Source organism: Heterodontus francisci, chromosome 39 (assembly GCF_036365525.1).
Source record: "Heterodontus francisci isolate sHetFra1 chromosome 39, sHetFra1.hap1, whole genome shotgun sequence".
Classification (NCBI taxonomy): domain Eukaryota; kingdom Metazoa; phylum Chordata; class Chondrichthyes; order Heterodontiformes; family Heterodontidae; genus Heterodontus; species Heterodontus francisci.
The window spans coordinates 35,186,104-35,208,649 of record NC_090409.1 but is presented as its reverse complement, the minus strand read 5'-3'; the positions used below and the strand labels follow the sequence as shown (position 1 = coordinate 35,208,649).

The 22,546-nt window shown below is 45.4% G+C and overlaps 1 protein-coding gene across 1 annotated transcript; it reads right to left on the bottom strand.

The window, feature by feature from the left end:
* Window positions 1–5,910: 5,910 nt before the first annotated feature.
* On the bottom strand, window positions 5,911–20,584 carry LOC137352926 (uncharacterized). Its single transcript, XM_068018781.1, has 8 exons — window positions 20,325–20,584; window positions 12,854–13,195; window positions 12,020–12,325; window positions 10,215–10,343; window positions 9,009–9,052; window positions 8,187–8,216; window positions 8,040–8,083; window positions 5,911–7,307 (listed from the first exon to the last, which is right to left on the bottom strand). Exons 1-8 carry the CDS (start codon window positions 20,371–20,373, stop codon window positions 7,304–7,306), a joined length of 948 nt encoding a protein of 315 aa, XP_067874882.1. The 5' UTR covers window positions 20,374–20,584; the 3' UTR covers window positions 5,911–7,303.
* Between the last annotated feature and the right edge of the window lie 1,962 nt (window positions 20,585–22,546).

The following is a 22,546-nucleotide window of genomic DNA, read 5'->3' as shown; positions in this document are numbered from 1 at the left end:
TGTGCTACTGCCTTCAGTGATCTATGGACAAGTACATCAAGGTCCCTCTGACCCTCTGTACTTCCTAGGGTCCCAATATCCATTCTATATTCCCTTGCCTTGTTAGTCCTCCCAAAGTGCATCACCTCACACTTGTCAGAATTAAATTCCATTTGCCACTGCTCTGCCCATCTTACCAGCCCTGTAATCTAAGGCTTTCCTCCTCACTATTTATGACACCACCAATTTTCATGTCATCTGCGAACTTACTGATCATACCTCCTATATTCACATCTAAATCATCAATGTACACTACAAACAACAGGGGCCCCAGCACCGATCCCTGTGGTACACCACTGGTCACAGTCTTCCAATCGCAAAAACAACCCCTTGACCATTACCCTCTGCCTCCTGCCACTAAACAAATTTTTGAACCAATTTGACAAATTGCCCTGGATCCCATGGGCTCTTACCTTCTTGACCAAACTCCCATGCGGGACCTTATCAAAAGCCTTACTGAAGTCCATGTAGACTACATCAACTGCTTTTCTCTCATCTGCACATCTGGTCACCTCCTCGAAAGATTCTATTACATTTTCTCTCAGAGGGTTGTTCGCCTGTGGAATTCTCTTCCAGAGAGAGCAGTGTAGGCAGGATCATTGAATATTTTTAAGTCTGAGTTAGATAGATTCTTGATTGACAAGGGAGTCAAAGGTGATAGCAGGTAGACAGGAAAGTAGAGTTAAGGCTGCAGTCAGATCAGCCATGACCTTATCAAATGGTGGAGCAGGCCTCAGGGATTGTTCCAGACTGGAGTGAGGTATAGAGTGGTGTTCCCCCCTTCTTCTTTTGGGCCTCCTTATCTCGAGAGACAATGGATACGCGCCTGGAGGTGGTCAGTGGTTTGTGAAGCAGCGCCTGGAGTGGCTATAAAGGCCAATTCTGGAGTGACAGGCTCTTCCACAGGTGCTGCAGAGAAATTTGTTTGTTGGGGCTGTTGCACAGTTGGCTCTCCCCTTGCGCCTCTGTCTTTTTTCCTGCCAACTACTAAGTCTCTTCGACTCGCCACAATTTAGCCCTGTCTTTATGGCTGCCCGCCAGCTCTGGCGAATGCTGGCAACTGACTCCCACGACTTGTGATCAATGTCACACGATTTCATGTCGCGTTTGCAGACGTCTTTATAACGGAGACATGGACGGCCGGTGGGTCTGATACCAGTGGCGAGCTCGCTGTACAATGTGTCTTTGGGGATCCTGCCATCTTCCATGCGGCTCACATGGCCAAGCCATCTCAAGCGCCGCTGACTCAGTAGTGTGTATAAGCTGGGGGTGTTGGCCGCTTCAAGGACTTCTGTGTTGGAGATATAGTCCTGCCACCTGATGCCAAGTATTCTCCGAAGGCAGCGAAGATGGAATGAATTGAGACGTCGCTCTTGGCTGGCATACGTTGTCCAGGCCTCGCTGCCGTAGAGCAAGGTACTGAGGACACAGGCCTGATACACTCGGACTTTTGTGTTCCGTGTCAGTGCGCCATTTTCCCACACTCTCTTGGCCAGTCTGGACATAGCAGTGGAAGCCTTACCCATGCGCTTGTTGATTTCTGCATCTAGAGACAGGTTACTGGTGATAGTTGAGCCTAGGTAGGTGAACTCTTGAACCACTTCCAGAGCGTGGTCGCCAATATTGATGGATGGAGCATTTCTGACATCCTGCCCCATGATGTTCGTTTTCTTGAGGCTGATGGTTAGGCCAAATTCATTGCAGGCAGACGCAAACCTGTCGATGAGACTCTGCAGGCATTCTTCAGTGTGAGATGTTAAAGCAGCATCGTCAGCAAAGAGGAGTTCTCTGATGAGGACTTTCCGTACTTTGGACTTCGCTCTTAGACGGGCAAGGTTGAACAGCCTGCCCCCTGATCTTGTGTGGAGGAAAATTCCTTCTTCAGAGGATTTGAACGCATGTGAAAGCAGCAGGGAGAAGAAAATCCCAAAAAGTGTGGGTGCGAGAACACAGCCCTGTTTCACACCACTCAGGATAGGAAAGGGCTCTGATGAGGAGCCACCATGTTGAATTGTGCCTTTCATATTGTCATGGAATGAGGTGATGATACTTAGTAGCTTTGGTGGACATCCGATCTTTTCTAGTAGTCTGAAGAGACCACGTCTGCTGACGAGGTCAAAGGCTTTGGTGAGATCAATGAAAGCAATGTAGAGGGGCATCTGTTGTTCACGGCATTTCTCCTGTATCTGACGAAGGGAGAACAGCATGTCAATAGTCGATCTCTCTGCACGAAAGCCACACTGTGCCTCAGGGTAGACGCGCTCGGCCAGCTTCTGGAGCCTGTTCAGAGCGACTCGAGCAAAGACTTTCCCCACTATGCTGAGCAGGGAGATTCCACGGTAGTTGTTGCAGTCACCGCGGTCACCTTTGTTTTTATAGAGGGTGATGATGTTGGCATCGCGCATGTCCTGGGGTACTGCTCCCTCGTCCCAGCACAGGCATAGCAGTTCATGTAGTGCTGAGAGTATAGCAGGCTTGGCACTCTTGATTATTTCAGGGGTAATGCTGTCCTTCCCAGGGGCTTTTCCGCTGGCTAGGGAATCAATGGCATCACTGAGTTCCGATTTGCTTGGCTGTATGTCCAGCTCATCCATGACTGGTAGAGGCTGGGCTGCATTGAGGGCAGTCTCAGTGACAGCATTCTCCCTGGAGTACAGTTCTAGGTAGTGCTCAACCCAGCGGTCCATCTGTTTGCGTTGGTCAGTGATTATGTCCCCCGATTTAGATTTGAGGGGGGTGATCTTCTTGATGGTTGGCCCAAGAGCTCTCTTCATGCCATCATACATTCCTCTGATGTTTCCAGTGTCTGAGGCCAGCTGAATATGACTGCATAGGTGTTGCCAGTAGTCGTTTGCGCAACGCCTAGCTGTTCTTTGTGCAGTACTTCTGGCTGCTTTAAGTGCTGCGGATGTTAAATCGCTGGGGGCTTTCTTGTAGTTCAAAAGTGCAATGCGCTTAGCGGCTATGACAGGTTCCAGCTCTTCATTATGAGATTGAAACCAGTCTGCATTTCTCTTCGCACTTTTGCCGTAGGTGGTCAAAGCTGACTCATAGATGGCGTCTCTGATGTGGGCCCACTTGGTCTCAGCATCCCCTGTGGGAGTGTTTTGAAGGGCTGTTACAAGTGAATTTAGAAATTTTTGTAACAGCTGTGGGTGAGAAATTCTGCTCGTGTTGATGCGCGGGTGGCCCTTCTGCTTGGAATGATGCAACTTCTTTGGTCTGAGTCGAACCTTGCTGCACACCAGGGAGTGGTCGGTGTCGCAGTCCGCACTGTGGAAGCTGCGTGTGATTTGAACACTGTTTAAGGCGGCTCGCCTTGTGACAATGAGGTCTAGCTGGTGCCAACGACGTGATCTTGGGTGCCTCCATGAAACCTGGTGACAGGGTTTAGTGTGAAAGAACGAGTTGGTGATGCAGAGGTTATGATAGGTACACAACTCAAGCAGTCTCTGCCCGTTCTCATTCATCCTTCCAACGCCATAGCGCCCAAGGCAGGAGGGCCATGAGTCATGGTCGGCCCCAACCCTGGCATTAAAGTCCCCCAGCAGGAATAGGTGTTCGGTGTTGGGGATGCTGCTAATGATGTTATGGAGTTGTTCATAGAACTGGTCTTTAGCTTCAGGTGCGGAACAGAGTGTTGGAGCATAGATGCTGAGTAGGTGTACTGGACCAGAGGTGGTGAGCAGTCGGATGGACAGTATGTGTTCCCCCCTAGGTTCATATTAGGACCGTGTTCCCCCTAGGTTCATATGAGGACCGTGTTTCCCCCCAGCTTCATATTAGGACCGTGTTTCCCCCAGGTTCATATTAGGACTGTGTTCCCCCCCAGGTTCATATTAGGACCGTGTTTTCCCCCTAGGTGCATATTAGGACTGTGTTCCCCCCTAGGTTCATATTAGGACCGTGGTTCCCCCCAGGTTCATATTAGGACCGTGTTTTCCCCCTAGGTGCATATTAGGACCATGTTTTCCCCCTAGGTGCATATTAGGACCGTGTTTTCCCCCCAGGTTCATATTAGGACCGTGTTCCCCCCAGGTTCATATTAGGACCACTGCTCTTTTTGATAGGCAGAGGTGTGGGACCTGGTGAATTGCTCTTGCAGAGAGCTGGCACAGACATGACAGCCTGAATGGCCTCCTTCAGTGCTGTTAGCATTCTATGATTCTGTGAACATCAGCTCCCAGAAAATAAGATTGAGCATTTGCACCATAAAAGAATATTGAAGACAATAAATTTCGTTTGGTTCTCAGCCTCGTTCAAAATCCTGCTGGCTCACGGTAAGGATCAAAACGAAGGGAAGGTCTGGTGGTGCAGGGTCCCTTTAAGAGTTTGGCGCTGATTCCTCCCCCACCCGCAGGTCACAGGTGGAGACGGCCTCGTGGCCCCGCCCCTCCGCAGACACGTGGGGAACAACATCCAATCAGGACGCGGTGACGCAAAGGCGGGATTGTGTGACGTCATCCTCCGGCCGTTTATTACAGTCAAAAAATTGAAGGCGGTTTCATTTCTTGACTGAATCGAGGAAAGTGAAAATGTGACCGCGGAAGAATAAAAAAAGCGGCGGTTCAAGCGTTGGTGGAAATGCGCATGTGCGGAGACTTCTCCCAGAGGTAATCGCGGCCCGTGCTGCAGATAGGGGCCGTTCCCAGCAGCTGTGGATTGTGGGAGCTGTACATAGCCATTGACCCCTCACCAACTCAGTCACTCCAAGGTCTTTCCTTCTGTCCGCTCTCTCCCCTTTTCACATTGGAAGGTGAAACGGGCATTCTGTAGAACAATTGCACCATCCACGTGTGTTCAGATACTCTGTACATTGGTGAATGAATTGTCGCTCCCCGCCCAGGTTGTGCTCGAGCTCCCATATGGACTTCAATGAAACCCTCATGATTTCCCCTCCATTGGTGAAGGACCGTCCATCCGTCAGCAGAGGGTGGTGCTGCATAATTTTAAGCACAGGTCTGAGAAAGAAACTGCTTGGCCCCTTTTTTTATGCAATCACCCAGGGAGGGAAAAGATTCCCCATTGCAGCTGCTTCTGAAATGACTTCAGGGTTTTCACTTCCACTGTCTAATCTTTTCCTTCCCCCCCCCCCCCCCCCCCCTCCCCTCACTCCCCTTATTCTTGCTGTGGAATTACTTTGCCTTTTTGTAAGTTAATATTGAATCTGCTTCCACCACCTTTCAGACAGCACATTCCTCATCATCACAACTCGCTGTGTATTTTTTACCTCCTTGCGTTGCCTTTAGTTTCGTTGCCAATCCCCTTAAATCTGTGTCCTTTGAATCCTGACCCTTCTGCCACTGGAAACAGTTTCTCCTTATTAAGCAGAACTGTTCACGATTTTGAACACTCCTGATTAATCTTCTTTGGTCTAAAGAGAACAACCACAGCTTCTCCATATGACTGAGTCCCTTAATCCCAGTACCACGAGTGCTGGTTCCTTGTTCCATGTTTATATGGAGTGTGCGAGGTTGCAGTCCCTATTTGAATATTTAAAGGGGCTGCTCTTCAGGTTTTCACTGCACATAAGCCCCATTCCCCTGATCTTTGGCCACCCAGTGTGGAGGGGGGTGGGCCCTGAGGAGGATCTTCTCATCGGTCTGCTCCTGGGCCTGGCCAAGGTTGCATTTCACAGGGCAAGGCTACGGGCCATCAGGAGAATCCCTCTTCTGAGGTTACATTCGCACCTGGCTGTTCATGGAAAGGGAACATGCGGTGTCCACCAGTTCGCTTGAGGCCTTCCATGGCGAGACGGTACCACAGTGGGTGGAGTGCATCATAGATACAGAAACCTACATCTTAATTTGAGTTTTGCTTTATTTACCTGTGTTTAATAAAGTTATTTATTTAAAATACTTATAAAGGGAGCCTGAGGAATGAATGCCCCCTTGACAGAAATAAAAGGGGCCTGGGGTTTAAAGGCATCCTTCGAAGAGAAAAAAAAACATGGTTAGATTTAGAGTAAAGCTCCCTCTACACTGTCCCCATCAAACACTCCCAGGAAAGGTATAGCATGGGGATCGATACAGAGTAAAGCTCCCTCTACACTGTCCCATCTAACACTCCTGGTGTGTTAACATGGCGCAATTGCCACCATGCTGTGGTTATCACCTGTATATATGAAATGTCTGGAGGAGGGTGAGGAGGGAATGTTGGAAGAGGTGAGGAGGGAACGTTGGAAGGGGTGCAGAGGGGTCATAATATACAACGGGTTCTCCAGTTTTCACTGTGTCCGTGAACCATGCACAGAACTCTCATCATTTATTGCACTTCAATAAAAATCTTGTTGCTCATTTTGAAATGTGTCCAAGAGACTGGTTAATTACATCTGTGATGTGAAACAGAACAAATCAAACAGAACTAAGCAAATTGTGTGTGTGCATAGGACCATATATCTGTACAAGCTCGTGTAAGCAAACTTTACAGAAGAAAATGCTGAATATGAGAGATTAGTTTACCTGACAGATTTAAATATAAAATTTGCATAAATCATCTCCAGATTCACCTGAAGCAGAGAAACCCACCCCAGTTAAAGTTCTCTGACACAAGGTTTTATCTCCCACCATGTTGTGTGCCTATTGGACACTGGGGAACATTTTCAACTTGGCCATTGATAAAACAAGTGGGCGATACAACCCTAGTTCCAACTTCTCTCTTTAAGCAGATAGAAAGGAACATATTGAGAATCAGGTTGCTTTCATGCCTCCAACCAGCTCATGTGTTGCTGAATTCATTATAATTGCACGTTTTATAAAGTTTAATTTGCAACTTTTTTTTAAACTCAGCCAGTTGCAGGGAAATACACAAAGATGGAAACTGTCAGCTAAATCTTTCACTTAACTTTAAAATATTCCCAATATCAGAGGTGGCACAGCATTGAACACAGAAGAAACCACATGAAAGTGCAAAGTAAAATGACAAATCCATCTAAAGTGATGGATTATCGGTGTAATGCATTGTCAGTGAAGCACATTTAGGACGCTGTGAGGGAGGGTGGAGCAGACATCAGGTAAACACCAATTGTTTCTTAGATAAGGATGAAGAGGCCTGATGGAACAGCACCACAGAAAAGACTGAACCCCTCGCCATGCAGAGAAAGCTTGATGCTAAAATATCAGGTGAACACAACTGTTATGGCCCTGGATTGAGAAACATCACATCTCTAATGCAGATGGAAATGTCTTGGGCTGCTTGACATAATGTTCAGTTATCCCAACATTCAGAGATTAATGTCACTCAGTCCTGAGCTTCCGATGAGGTGTTATCTAGGAGAGAAACAATCGACTAGGTAAGAGCAGCAGGATACACCAACAACAACTTACATTTATATAGCACCTTTAATGTAATTAAATATCCTAAGATGTTTCACAGAGGCACATCAGGTGATATTAGGTCAGATGACCAAAACCTTGGTCAAGGTTTTAAGGAGATTCTTCAAGGAGGAAAGCGAGGGAGAGACGCAGAGAGGTTTAGGGAGGGAATTTCAGAGCGTAGGGCACGGCAGCAGAAGGCACAGCTGCCAATGGTGGAGCGATGGAAATCGGGGGATGATCAAGAGGCTGGAATTAGAGGGGCACAGAGATCTCGGAGGGATGTGGGGCTGGAGGAGGTGACAGAGATAGGGAGGGATTTGAAAACCAGGATCAGCATTTTACATCACGACGTCATGTAACTGGGAGCCAATGTAGATCAGGGAGCACCGAACCCCGTGATGGCCAATATGGAGAATTGTTGATGAATTTAAGCTGTCTAAAGATTATACACAATACAGAACCTGCACAGAGACAATTCAAAACACCAACTCTGTTTAAAATACCGAGCGAGAGACACTAAATCGCTACAAAATCATTTGCCATTGCTTGCGAATGTAGAATATATATGGGAGAAAATAGTATAAATAGACCAACAGATCTGAATATAAAAGGCTACTTTTACTGAGTGATAAAGAAAAGAATGAGGAAGGACAATGATGAACTGTGGTTAATGATAAATCCTACCTCTGAAGCTGGCTGTATAAGGACCGCTCGTTCAAATTCAATGTCTTTAAGAAAGAATACAAAACAAACATGAAGGTTTACGACGGTGATTCATTTGGTTAAAACAAGGTTTGTAACAGAAGCTGCCTTTCTCTCAAGTTCACTCACCATGTAGGCAGAGTCCAGCTCAGCTGCATTCTGAAACAAAATGTGAGCATGGTGAGAGGAAATGAAAACAGATTACCCTGACATCTCTGCAAAGACTGAGAGGCAATGAGCACAAACAGATACATAAACACAACAATAACAATATACTTTACTGTAACAGAATCCAGTCTACCATTAAACCCCAGAGACACTGGGCTGAATGATGCTGTTAGTATTCTGCTCTAGGGATGGTCAACAAATCATGATGCAATGAGGATCTTCAGAAGTAGGTTCTGTTCACACTTACTGTGGGAAAAGTGCTCCCGACTAAAGTATTACATTGTGCTATACTGAGCCAGAGAAAACAGAAAAAGTCCATGGCTAATCGCAAATAAAATCAGTAAGTGCCGGAACCAATATTCTCATGGGAAGGTCGATAACCTTTCAAAAGTACCTGAAATGTTAAGTCTGTTTCTCTCTCCACAGATGCTGCCAGACCTGCTGAGTATTTCCAGCACTTTCTGTTTTTATTTCAGATTTCCAGCATCCGCAGTATTTTGTTTTTATCCTGGTAAATCCCTGTTCTGTGCTATGTTAATAATCCTCTCCCTGCCCCAAGTGTTGGAGCAGGGTCACATTTGAGGTGAATTGGTGTCTGGAATTCAACATTACAGGACATCCAGTGAAATAGAATGTCAGATATTGAAAGCTAAAGGAAATAAAGGAGAGGTGCTCTGGTTGTCAGGTGAAATGTGCTGAAGAAACATTAGTTAATGGTTTAGCTGTAGCCAGTGCCTGGAGAAGGACCCTCTCTCCAGTATAGTTAGTGAGAGTTGAGTTTACCTGATTGGAACCCCTGGGTTGAAGAGGAACATTGACGTAGTTTCCTGGTGACAATGAAAAAATAACAAGTTAGAATAATAAAGATTGATGGTGACAAAGATATTCAGCAATATGTCATTGAATGATGACAATTCACTTCTTCCTAATGGTTCCCACTGATTACACTGCCACTTACCACCTATCATGTTACAATAAAAAGTGTCCAATTACTAACCTCCTTTCTAAAATGGGACTCACCTCAACACTACACACACAGACACAGTCGTGAAGGAAAATAGCCCCCAATGGCTGTCCTTTACAATTTGCACATTTACTTTCCAGATTACAAGTTCCCATTACACATCTATTCCATTGCATTGACACCGTGGGGAATTTGGACAGGCGGAGTTTCCTGTTATATGCCACACCTGATATTCAGGTCCTATTGAAGTTATTGGGACTGAGTATTGGGCCTGTTGTATAACAGGCCATGGATACCACACGGCCTGTTTGGTGTCTGAGCTCATTTCCAATTTCACCCCCAGTGTGTCCCTACACTGCATCACGATTTGCCCAGGTCCTCAGTATGACTGATGTTCATATCTTTGATATATCTCTAAACAAGGTAATTTGTGTGATTAATGTGAGAATTTGTGTGTACCATCTACAAGATGCACTGCAGCAACTCACCAAGTATCCTTCGACAGCACTTTACAAACCCGCGACCTCTTCCACCTAGACGGACAAGAGCAGCAGATACATGGGAACATCACCACCTGCAAGTTCCCCTCCAAGTCACACACCATCCTGACTTGGAACGATATCGCCGTTCCTTCACTGTTGCTGGGTCAAAATCCTGGAACTCCCTTCCTAACAGCACTGTGGGTGTACCAACCCCACATGGACTGCAGCGGTTCAAGAAGGCAGCTCACCACCACCTTCTCCAGGGCAATTAGGGATGGGCAATAAATGCTGGCCTGGCCAGTGATGCCCACATCCCAAGAATGAATTTTTAAAAAACCATACTGTGAATGAACTGACTGAGAAGTTTCTCCACTTTGCCTCCAATAAGATCTTTTGACCAGAAACCAAACAGAAGGCAGATAAACAAAATAAGGGCACATTCAGACCACACAGAGATCCCTCTCTCTCTCTCTCTCTCTCCCGTTTCTCTCTAATATATAAAGATATATCACCAGCATATTCACTGAACAATTAGAATCTTACCAGGTTGGTTTTGCTGAATGAGTTTTGTCCTCTTGTAAATGTAAATGACAATAACTGTCGCTATTAAACATGCGACCCCTATAACCGCCAGGATGATACCCACAATTATTGAAGATTTAGGAGAGGCTTCTGCAGTAAAAATGAAGACATATTGCAATCAGTTATAAATATTGTGGTCAGAATCATTTCCTGTCAGAAACACTGATTGAATTTGGCCTTCAGGTTACGCAACAGACAATGAAACTGAGGTCTGTTTAGCAGTGTTACAGTAACTGTACATGGTTTCACTCACTGTCTTGTGGTTTCCTGCTGTTCGCAGCTTATCAACATCCTGGCAGGTTATTTGATTAGTTATGTGGTTCTATTGTAGCCTGTTGAACCAGTTAACAGCTCTGTAACACAGGACTCAGTGCTGTACGGGTTGTTTCCAGGGACGCACACCGAGATAAACATCAACTGCTGCTGGAGGACCTTCAATTAGGTGAAAGACACTCTTTGATCTGCCTGAAACTTGCTGGTCTTCCAGTGCAAAGAGTTGTCCACGACCGAATGTTGCAGACTGGCACATTCCTAGGTCCAGGACTACATGCTGAGGGACGCACTAAAGCTTGGGGCAGCCGCAGCAAAGACTCAATGGGGAAAGACCACAGTGTAAGGTCCTCCCGTCATAGTGAACTGAGGGGCTGGACCGATGTAAAACCCGTTGGGCTGTATGCACCAATGTATGTTTTTGCTGTGTAATGTAAATGTACATTGCACGTAAAATGGAATGGAAGAGTTGTGAGGAAACTCACAGCCTGTATCAAAGGACTCTGAGTTCTATTGCACTTTCTGAAATGTCAAATTTGAATTGTTTTGTAATGTGTTTTTTTTACAGATTTTTATGAATAAAATATATTTTGGGGGGAAAAACAGTTAACTAGTTAGGTAATGGCTGTGGATTACAATCCTGTACTGGGGAGTGTGGGAGCCGAGGCAACACACACTATGGGTAGGTTTTCTGTGCATCGTTGACATTTCCCAGTCACTATTCACATGTGCACAAATTACATCTGAGTGAGGAACGAACATCTTTGTTGTATTTCCTGCCACTCGCTCTGACTAAACTCTGGGAGTTCACTTAAAAAGGGAAAACATGCAGAACTATGGGGAAAGAGCAGGGGAGTGGGACTAATTGGGTTGCTCTTTCAAGAATCCAGCACAGGTATGATGGACCGAATGGCCTCCTTCTGTACTGTATGACTCGATGATTCCTAAGGCTGGATGGAGGCATCGCCTCCTGGGGCAGGGTCACCCATCGTTCTCGGGATAGTGGAGGGGGTTTTGACAGCTGGAGTATCAGGGCTGCCGGGATGTGTCATGTACAATAATATAAAAGCAAAATACTGCGGATGCTGGAAATCTGAAATCTCATGTAAAAACCGTCATCTTCAGCAATGTGTTCGTGTGCATCGGGCGGAATCTCCTGCCTTTAGGATATGAGTATGAGTCAGGATGATCTTGTTGAATGGTGGAACAGACTCAAGGGGCCGAGTGGTCTACTCCTGCTCCTAATTCGTATTCCTTCAGGATATGGATGCGGGTCGGGATCATTCCCGGGTTCCTGTCCCCAAAATGAAGGACCATTTGTCTCTCCCCTTCTCATTAGATCGATATCCAAGTTACAATGGTGAAAGGTCAGTGGTCAATCCACACTTTAAGCATTTAGATTAACATTGCAGCGACTTGCTGAATGTCATGGAGACTCTATCCTTCTTTAGTAAACAATTCCAATCTATAACTAAAAAGGTTAGACAACAGCTCACCTGCTACTTCCAACCTCTCGCTATAAGAGGCCATCATCCCATCTTTCAATCTTACACTCAATGTGTACTCTCCAATATCCTCCTTTTGAAAGCAACTGATGTTGAAATTTCTTGAATCCAGAGAGTGGCGCCTCTCCCTCACAATCGATGCGCCATTGTGTTTCCACTGAAATTCAATTCCATTAACGGTTCCACGAGCAGTTTGATTGTCCCAGGCGATGTTGTTGGTATAGGATGAATCCGATATCTCCATGGTGAAGCTTACAGTGCTTCCCAGAGCAAGCGTCCTTTTTGGAGTCACAAATACTGCAGTACAACACGATAATGAAAACAGGGAAATGAAAGGGCTTTGAACTTTATTCTTTGAAACCTGACATCGCAATGCTAACATACTTGCATTTCTGTAGCGCCTTTCACAGCCTCCAGATACCCCAGAGAATGTCAGAGCCAATATAAATACTTTTGAAGGGGAGTCACTGATGTGTTCTAAGCATTGGGTGTAATTATAGCAGAACTGGTGGGGTCTTTGTTTAATAAAACCGTCCCTCCAGTGTCTCCCTCTTTCAGCCACAGTGGTGGCAGTGGGAAGCGAGCATTTTCATTCATGGGGTGTGGGTGTTGCTGGCCAATATCGATTGCCCTTGAGAAGCTGGTGGTGAGGCACCTTTGGAACACAACTGAGTGTAATGATCATTTTAGCCTGTCTTCCATAATATGCCACTGGTTACAGAGCTGAAATATGCACAGACAGTAATGGTTCCAAACAGCACTGCATCTCACAACTGAATGGACTGGTAACTCACGAGAAAAAGATAGTTATTTTCAGTGGCCTACCTCTGAAAACTATCAGCTGGGTTCCGATAACATGCGAGGTCCCTTCACGCACATGCACACCGCAAGTGTAGCGTCCACCATCCCTCAGTGCTGGTGTGAATAAAAGTGAGAAATCTTTTGTCCCAAAGCAGTCCGCTTCAGCGAGAGCGATGTGTGGGTGTGCGGTAGACTTACACCGGGGGGTTGACTCACTAACCGAGCAGATGGTGTACCCAGTGTTTTCAGAAGATTTGAAATACCAGCTCACAGTTTCTGGATCCCAGATCTGGTTGAAGCAAGGCAGCAGCACGGAGGCAGAATCAGTCGAAAGGATGACATTACTGGTCTGTTTGGAAGCAGAATCTGTACAAAACAAGTAAGAGGATTTAAAGGCACATCAATGTTGGCATATATATAATGCATTCAATTATTCAGCTTGCGCTTCATTCGTACGACAGGCTTGACGTGGCATCATTGGTTGCTGGGTGAGATTTAAAATCTGCGCATCTTGGAAGGTGTAGTTTTGGCAATCAAAGGTATAGGGAGATAATTAGTGCCCACTCTATAAACTTGATGGTGGTGTAGTGGTAATGTCACTGAGCTAGTAATCCAGCAGCCCAGGATAATGCCCTGGGGACATGGGTTCCAATCTCCCCTGCCATGGCACTGGTGGATTTAAATTCAATTAATAATAAAAATCTGTACTGAAAGCTAGTCTCAGTAATGGTGCCATGAAACTATCATCGATTGTCATAATAAACCCATTTGGTTCACTCATGTCCTTTCGGGAAGGAAATCTGCTGTCCTTACTCGGTCTGGCCTACATTTGACTCCAGACCCACAGCAATGTGGTTGACTCTTAACTGCCCTCTGAAATGGCCCAGCAGGTCACTCCATTGTTAAGGACATTTGAGGATGGCCAGTGGTGCCCACCTCCCATGAAAGAATTTTTAAAAAACCTACGTGCGGGTTAAATTTTGAGGAGCGATTGCACAAAATCAGGGTGCTTTCCCCGGAGTTTGCAAGGCTAAGGGGTGATTTGATCAACGTTTTCAGGATATTAAGGGTAACAGTTGGAGAGAAAGTATTTCTGATGGTTGGGAATCTAGGACTAAGGAGACATAGCGTAAAAATTAGAGCCAAAGAAACACAAAGGGTAGAAGTTTGGAACTGCCTTCCGTAAATGGTCATTAATGCCGGATCAATGTTAATTTTACAACTGAGATGGCTCGATTTCTATCAACCAAAGGGATATAGCAATGTGGAGCAAAAGGTAAATGAAGATGGAAGGAGATCAGCCATAATCTCATTGAATGGCAGAACAAGCTCGAGGGGCTGAATGGCCTCCTGCCATTCCCATGTTCCAATATTCAAGCAGCCATTTATACGTAACAGGAGACGGATGGTTGAAAATAACACATCTTAGAAAATGAATGTGACTTGAAGGAGACCCCTGTAATGAAAATATCGAAAGCTGAAATAATAGTGCCTCATGGCACTGACACTAATATATTTGCTTTGTCAAACAATCAACTTGGGCTCGGGTCCTGCCCCCATCTCTCTTGATTGAGCTCCTCTCCATTGTTGGAGATTCCACTCACCAGTGAGATGGGCAGCTGGTCTAGGCTGACTTGCTAACTTGTGAAAAAACACCTCCCTCCTATTCTTGGGTCAGTGGAAGGCAGTGCTCCCCAAGAAGCTTTCACAGCCCTGGTTCCTGCCCCCACCATTACCTTCAGGACATTTGGGCTGGCTGTAGGTGCTTTTTATTATTCATTCCTGGGATGGGAGCGTTGCTGGCGAGGACAGCAATTATTGCCCATCCCTACTTGCCCTTGAGAAGGTGGCGGTGAGCTGCCTTTTTGAACCACCATGTTGGGTAGGTACACCCACAGTGCTGTTAAGAAGGATGTTAGGAAGGGAGGTTCAGGATTTAGACCCAGTTACAGTGAAGGAACGGCGATATAGTTCCAAGTCAGGATGGTGTGTGACTTGGAGGGGAACTTGCAGGTGGTGGTGTTCCCATGCATTTGCTGTCCTTGTCCTTCTAGGTGGTAGGGGTAGAGGTAGAGGAGCCTTGGTGCGTTGCTGCAGTGCATCTTGTAAATGGTACACACTACTTCTCTCCAGCCTCTCCCAGTCGAGCTTCCCAACCCAAGATCAAGTGAGGACATGTGAGTAAACAAATGGAGCTGTTGGCATGCCACAAATTTACCTTCATCTCTGGATAAGTACAATTACTGCTGTGAGGCATTAAAGGGAAGGCATCAAAGGCAAGAATAGTCAGAGACTTTTAACCTAAGAGGTAGTCAGTGTAATTAACGGGTAACATGCTGTATAAAAGTAAAGAGCAGCTAGGTTCTGGTTTCCACATTACAGAAAGGATACAGCGGAACTGCAGAAGGTGTAAAATAGATATACAAGGATGACACCAGAACTGAGAGGTTGTAACTATGAGGAAAGGTTCATAAGGCTGGGGCTCTTTTCTTGAAAATAGAAGGCCAAGGGGTGACCTAAGAGAGGTCTTTAAAATTATCAAAGGGTTTGATAGGGTAGGGGTAGAGAAGATATTTCCATTTGTGGGGGAGTCCAAAAGTATGGGTCTTAAATATAAGAGAGTCATTAATAAATCCAATCGGGAATTCAGGAGAAACTTCTTTACCCAGAGATTGGTGAGAATGTGGAATGTGCTACCACAAGGAGTGGCTGAGGAATTGCAAAGATACATTTAAGGGGGAGTTAGATAAACACATGAGGGAGAAAAAAATATCAGGATATGTTGATCAGGCAAGATGGAGTAAAGTGGAGGAGGCTTGTGTGGAGCATAAACATCAGCATAGCCCTGTTGGGCTGAATGGTTTGTCTCTGTGATGTAAATTTAATGTAATTCTATACAATCACCCAGAACCTGTACTGAGCATCAGGTGGAACTCAGGTCTCCAGATCAATACTAACGTTCTTCAAATAATTGCAGAGTACACTTAGATTAGTAAGGCTCCAGAAGCTGGCAGAGCGCGTCTACCCTGAGGCACAGTGTGGCTTTCGTGCAGAGAGATCGACCGTTGACATGCTGTTCTCCCTTCGTCAGATACAGGAGAAATGCCGTGAACAACAGATGCCCCTCTACATTGCTTTCATTGATCTCACCAAAGCCTTTGACCTCGTCAGCAGACGTGGTCTCTTCAGACTACTAGAAAAGATTGGATGCCCACCAAAGCTACTAAGTATCATCACCTCATTCCATGACAATATGAAAGGCACAATTCAACATGGTGGCTCCTCCTCAGAGCCCTTTCCTATACTGAGTGGCGTGAAACAGGGCTGTGTTCTCGCACCCACACTTTTTGGGATTTTCTTCTCCCTGCTGCTTTCACATGCGTTCAAGTCCTCTGAAGAAGTAATTTTCCTCCACACAAGATCAGGGGGCAGGTTGTTCAACCTTGCCCGTCTAAGAGCGAAGTCCAAAGTACGGAAAGTCCTCATCAGGGAACTCCTCTTTGCTGACGATGCTGCTTTAACATCTCAAACTGAAGAGTGCCTGCAGAGTCTCATCGACAGGTTTGCGGCTGCCTGCAATGAATTTGGCCTAACCATCAGCCTCAAGAAAACAAACATCATGGGGCAGGACGTCAGAAATGCTCCATCCATCAATATTGGCGACCACGCTCTGGAAGTGGTTCAAGGGTTCACCTACCTAGGCTCAACTATCACCAGTAACCTGTCTCTAGATGCAGAAATCAACAAGCGTATGGGAAAGGCTTCCACTGCTATGTCCAGACTGGCCAAGAGAGTGTGGGAAAATGGCGCACTGACACGGAACACAAAAGTCCGAGTGTATCAGGCCTGTGTCCTCAGTACTTTGCTCTATGGCAGCGAGGCCTGGACAACGTATGTCAGCCAAGAGCGACGTCTCAATTCATTCTATCTTCGCTGCCTCCGGAGAATACTTGGCATCAGGTGGCAGGACCATATCTCCAACACAGAAGTCCTTGAGGCGGCCAACATCCCCAGCTTGTACACCCTACTGAGTCAGCGGCGCTTGAGATGGCTTGGCCATGTGAGCCGCATGGATGATGGCAGGATCCCCAAAGACACATTGTACAGCGAGCTCGCCACTGGTATCAGACCCACCAGCCGTCCATGTCTCCGCTATAAAGACGTCTGCAAACCTAACATGAAATCCTGTGACATTGATCACAAGTCGTGGGAGTCAGTTGCCAGCGTTCGCCAGAGCTGGCGGGCAGCCATAAAGACAGGGCTAAAATGTGGCGAGTCGAAGAGACTTAGTAGTTGGCAGGAAAAAAGACAGAGGCGCAAGGGGAGAGCCAACTGTGCAACAGCCCCGACAAACAAATTTCTCTGCAGCACCTGTGGAAAAGCCTGTCACTCTAGAATTGGCCTTTATAGCCACTCCAGGCGCTGCTTCACAAACCACTGACCACCTCCAGGCGCTTACCCATTGTCTCTTGAGATAAGGAGGCCCAAAAGAAAGACACTTAGATTAGTATTACTTCATCATCATTTTCCTTTAATAGATCAGAAATTGGAGGCCCATCTCACTGCTTAACGTAGACTACAAGATTCTGTCCAAAGTCATCGCCAGTCGGGTCAAGTCTGCTCTGGAGTTGGTGATTCACCCTGACCAGACCTGCACTGTACCCGGCAAGAAGATCTCTAATAGTCTCGCTGATAGACTACCTGAAGGTGCTGGGGATATGGTTCAGAAGGGCCGGGACATGCGCCAAAACCTGGAAGAAGCAAGTAACCAGGGTACAACATAAGCTGAGCATGTGGGAGCAGCATTTTCTCTCCATTGTGGGTAAGAACCTGGTCATCAGGTACAAGGCGCTCATGTTGTTGCTGGTTTGAACTGTTTTGTAATGTATTTTTTTATAGATTTTTATGAATAAGGTATATTTTTGGAGGAAAAAAATCACCGTCCTTGAATATGTGAAGATTTTGTCACAAATTGTGTGTTGTGAATGTTAGTTACTTTGATGTAAATGTAACACATTATTCAGCATATCTACAGCAAACCTACATAAATACCATTGTATAAATGATTTTGGACCGTGTTTCCAGTGAATGATATGGGAAATGGAAAAGCATTTATACACAGCGAGTATTGTCTGTGGTCCCCACTACAAACTCTGTACGCCAGCCAATGACCCCATCCCTCTCCCTGGTGAATATCTGAGGATGAACAAGACTGTTATCCACCTCAGTGTTGTATTTAACCCTAAGTTGAGCTTCCAACCACAGTGAGCGGCACAGTGGTGCAGTGGTTAGCACCACAGCCTCATAGCTCTAGTGACCTGGGTTCAAATCTGGGTACTGCCTGTGTGGAGTTTGCAAGTTCTCCCTGTGTCTGTGTGGGTTTTCGCCGGGTGCTCTGGTTCACTCCCACAGCCAAAGACTTGCAGGTTAAAAGGTAAATTAGCCATTATAAATTGCTCCTAGTATAGATAAGTGGTAGGGGAATATAGGGACAGGTGGGGATGTGGTAGGAATATGGGATTAGTGTAGGATTAGTCTAAAATGGGTGGTTGATGGTCGGCTCAGACTCGGTGGTCCGAAGGGCCTGTTTCAGTGCTGTACCTCTAAATAAATAAAATTTAAAAATAAGTACCTGTGCCATCACTAAGACGGTTTATTCCCACCTCTGTAACATCACCCAACCAGAGCCCTGCCTCAGCTCACCTGCAGCTGAAATCCTCATCCATGTCTTTGTTACTTCTAGACTGGAATATCTAATCCATGCCTTGTCAGCTTTGCCACATTTACTTTCTTCAGGTCAGCCAAAACACTGCTGTCTGTGTCTTTTCTTGCACCAAGTCCCATTCACCCATCACCGCCCCCCTCCCCCACCTCCTCATACTTACTGACCTACATTGGATCCCAGTCAAGCAATGACTCGATTTTAAAATTCTTATCCTTGTTTTCAAATCTCTCCATAGGCGCCCAAAGCTCCGCTTCAAGGATGTTTGAAGCCCCTAAATGTTAGCTATCATGCTTGAGAGTCACTGGTTGGTGAAAGAGGGAAATGGCGACACATCCTGTGTACTGCCGTGCACGAGCACAATATCCAGTTCCTGCAGCAGTTTGGCAACAGGTGCCAACACCAAAAAACAACAACTCACAGAGTCACTTGGCAGCTTCACGTGCGGCACTTGTGACAGAACCTGCCTCTCAGGGATTGGCCTTCACAGCCATCAGCAAAGGTGCACCAAGAGAAGACACCCCATTTAAATGGATTGCTTACTGCGAGTCCATCATCGTTCATAGATGGAAGGATGCCAACCAGCCGACCATGGCCTCACCCACCTCACTATCTCTGTAATCGCCTCCAGCCCACAAACCCTCCAAAATATCTGCGCTCCTCCAAATTCTGTCCTCTTGCCCATCCCCCGATTCCCATCGCTCCACCATTGGCGGCCTTGCCTTCAGCTGCCTGGGGCCCTAAGCTCTGGAATTCCCTCTCCAAGCCTCTCCACCTCTCTCCCTCTCAATACTCTTTTGAGATGCTCCTGCAAACCTACCTCTTTGACCAAACATCTGGACGTCGGCCCTTATATAATCTTATGTGTCTGGGTGTCACATTCTGCTTTATAAAGCTCCTGTGAAGCACCTTGAGATGTTTTATTACATTAACGGTGCTGTACAAATGCAAATCCTTGTTGCTGTACTGGAATAAGTAAAAGGAATTGAAGGTGTAAAGATTGCCGCAGCTGATAGATGTACTTTAGAAGAGGATCTAATGGAATTCAATCAAGTTTAATGTAAACTCCTTACCAGCCCGCGATCCTTCCCCTCCCCAAACACAAAGCTCTTGGGGTGGTTTTACTTACTCAATCCTAATGTCACAATCACTCCTCCTGAATATTTGCAACAGGAACAGAAATCTTGCGCAAGGTCTGATAGATTTCTGTTCCTTTTGCACTGATCTTAAAAGCAGAAGTTAAAGCTGAATGTGAGAGGAAACACAAACACATTTAAATTGTTTTTGTGACCAATATTTGGTCAGCGAGAAAAGCTTCAATTCTGCTGAGAGATTCACCGCCCAGTTCCAATAGTCAGTTAAGCTCATTATATTGTAACATATCAGATAAAATAACTGCCATTTTTAATGTAAACTTTATCATAAACTTTCAGGTGTGTGAACGCTGTTTATAATAACTTGATAGATTCATCTAATGTTTACTGATGACTTTCGTGTCCAATTACAGAAAAGAGAACGACACACAGGTAATTGGACAGATGTTGTTAGTTGGTAGATCGATAGATAGATAGATAGATAGATGCAAGCACATTGAGAACTACATAGATAGATAGAGATACAGTCAGACACACAGATGGACAGACATAGTCAGACAGAGAGAGACAGTCAGATAGACAAACAGACAGAGACAGTCAGATAGACAGACAGACAGGCAACAGGGACTAATGAATAAAATCTCACGATGTCAATGACCTGACCAGATGATAGTCATACCTGGTGGAATAGCTCTGAAGACGAGTAAAACCCAGAGAATATAAAACATTGCTCTCGATGTTCTGGGCAAATTGTATCGGCTCCAGATGTCAGCTCCTTATAGGACAAGGAAGCAATCTTCCGTTTGCTGTGTAACTGAGCTGGAGTCTAAATGTGATCTTATCCCCTGCACCATTTCCCAGGGGACTCACACTCTGCTACAAAGCTGAAGTTTACTGGTCTGAAGTCAGAACTCAGGCTTGGAGAGAAAAATAGGGGGTAAATTATCAATAACTGAACAGCCCTGAAGGACAGACAATCTCTGGAGATATTAAACATTGTTCACAACAAAACCCATTGGCTAGTTTCAGTGATTGATGACCCAATGAGAACCAATAGAGAGAGACATTGACCCTGATGATCAGACAGCCTTCCCTTGCTGCTATGATATCAGTAAAAGAAAAATAACCTAATGTATTCGTCCCATTAACTTCAGTCAATTTGTAAAAATGTCTTCGACCATATAATCTTGTGGCCTGATTGTGGTGGTGATATTTGATTCTTCAAACAAAAACCTATTAAATAATTCTACTCTACAACTATGAACTTTCAAATGCCTCTCCGTGTAGTCAAATCGGTCGAATCTCACCCTGAATGGAGCAGTATTGGGGCCTGTGCTTTTTTATTGGGCCACTCTGCGGATTAGGAAGGATGTGAAAGCCTCGGAAAGGGTCCAGAGGAGATTCACTAGAACTGTACCAAGGATGAGGGATTTCAGTCATGTGGAGAGGCCAAGTGAAAAAAAGAAAGACTTGCATTTATATAGCACCTTTCACGACCAGTGGACGTCTCAAAGTGCTCTCCAGCCAATGAAGTACTTTTTGAAATGTAGTCACAGTTGTTAATGCAGGGAATACCGACTTTGCAACAGTGACAACAAATCCAGAGTGCTGGAAAGCATCTTAGGATGTCCTGAGATCGCAGAAGGCGCTATATAGATGCAAGTCTTTTGCTTTGAAAAGACAACACTTCCACAACAGATTAGAAAACCAGGAAACCACAAGAAAAACCAAGGCAGTTGCACAAACGAACAAAGGAACCACATTCTTTGCTGAATGCTTTGCTCTTATCAATATTGATTCTTCCGAAGCAGGAAAGGTAATTAATAGATGACCACCAATTGTCTCATGGCAGTTCATACAGCATTTATAATTTACTTGTGACCGTTATCTTGGAGCAGGGAAATCGGAGCAGAACAAGATCAGGTGGAATGATTACCTTTGGCAGGATTTCAACGAAGCAAAAATGGAAACCCCTTAATTGTTTTAATTTTTTTCTCCACAGTTTAAAGGCTTGTAATACGGTTTCCATTGCTGTGTTTTTCAGTGGCTATTTTAAGTTGTCAAAGTTTTATATAATCACAGCAAAAGAGATAATGATTTTGAAAATCAGAATGAAAACTCCTGATTGGCCTATTTTAGTTCGGATTCAAACTCACTACAAGAGAGGGACAATTGTCAGAACTGTTCAGCTACCCCATTGGAAGCTGCTCTTTTTCATTACTAAATAATAACTCATTTGTTTTGTAAATTGAGCTTTAAAGCATGCGTCAAATCAGATACATTGTACAGGGCTTTGTAAAGGCATCCCAAAGTACTTTACAGTGACCACATTCCTTTTGAAGTCCAGGTATAGTTGTGATATAATGTCATGAGCATCGTGGTTATGTTATTAAACTAGTCCCCAAAGGACTACACTAAGAATCACAGGATCACAGAATTGTCACAGTGCAGAAGGAGGCCATTCAGCCCATCGTGTCTGCACCGGCTCTCCTAATGAACAATTCAGCTAGCGTCTCTGCCTCGCCTTCTCCCTGTAACCCTGCACGTTCTTCCTTCTCATATAACAGTCTAATTCCCTTTTGAATGTTTCAGTTGAAGCTGCCTCCACCACGTAACTCATTTTTAGCTGGCATGGACGTGATGGGCCGAATGGGCCTTGATGGGCCAAATGGCCTCCTTCTGTGCGAACTTCGTCCTGTGTTTCGGCGTTCAATCTCTATCCTCTGGTTACTGAGAGAGGGGGAAGGTGAAAGAGAGGGAAGGAGATGAAGGGGATGAATGAGAGAGGGAGAGAGAGAGCAGGAAGGGTAGTGATAGAAGGAGAAATGGAGAGGGGGGAAAGTCTATTGTTCCAGGGCTGGTCTCAGAGCTGTTTAATATTTCAATGTGAAAATCTTTAAT

Bases quoted from the DNA above. Each gene is read 5' to 3' on its own strand.
- LOC137352926 (XM_068018781.1), bottom strand. From the start codon at position 20,373: ATGTTTTATATTCTCTGGGTTTTACTCGTCTTCAGAGCTATTCCACCA. The intron at 8,217-9,008 runs GTAAACTCAACT...ATTTTGTTTCAG, and splicing joins AACCCAGGGGTTCCAATCAG to AATGCAGCTGAGCTGGACTC. The intron at 8,084-8,186 runs GTGAGTGAACTT...TCTTTCTTAAAG, and splicing joins AGCTGGACTCTGCCTACATG to ACATTGAATTTGAACGAGCG.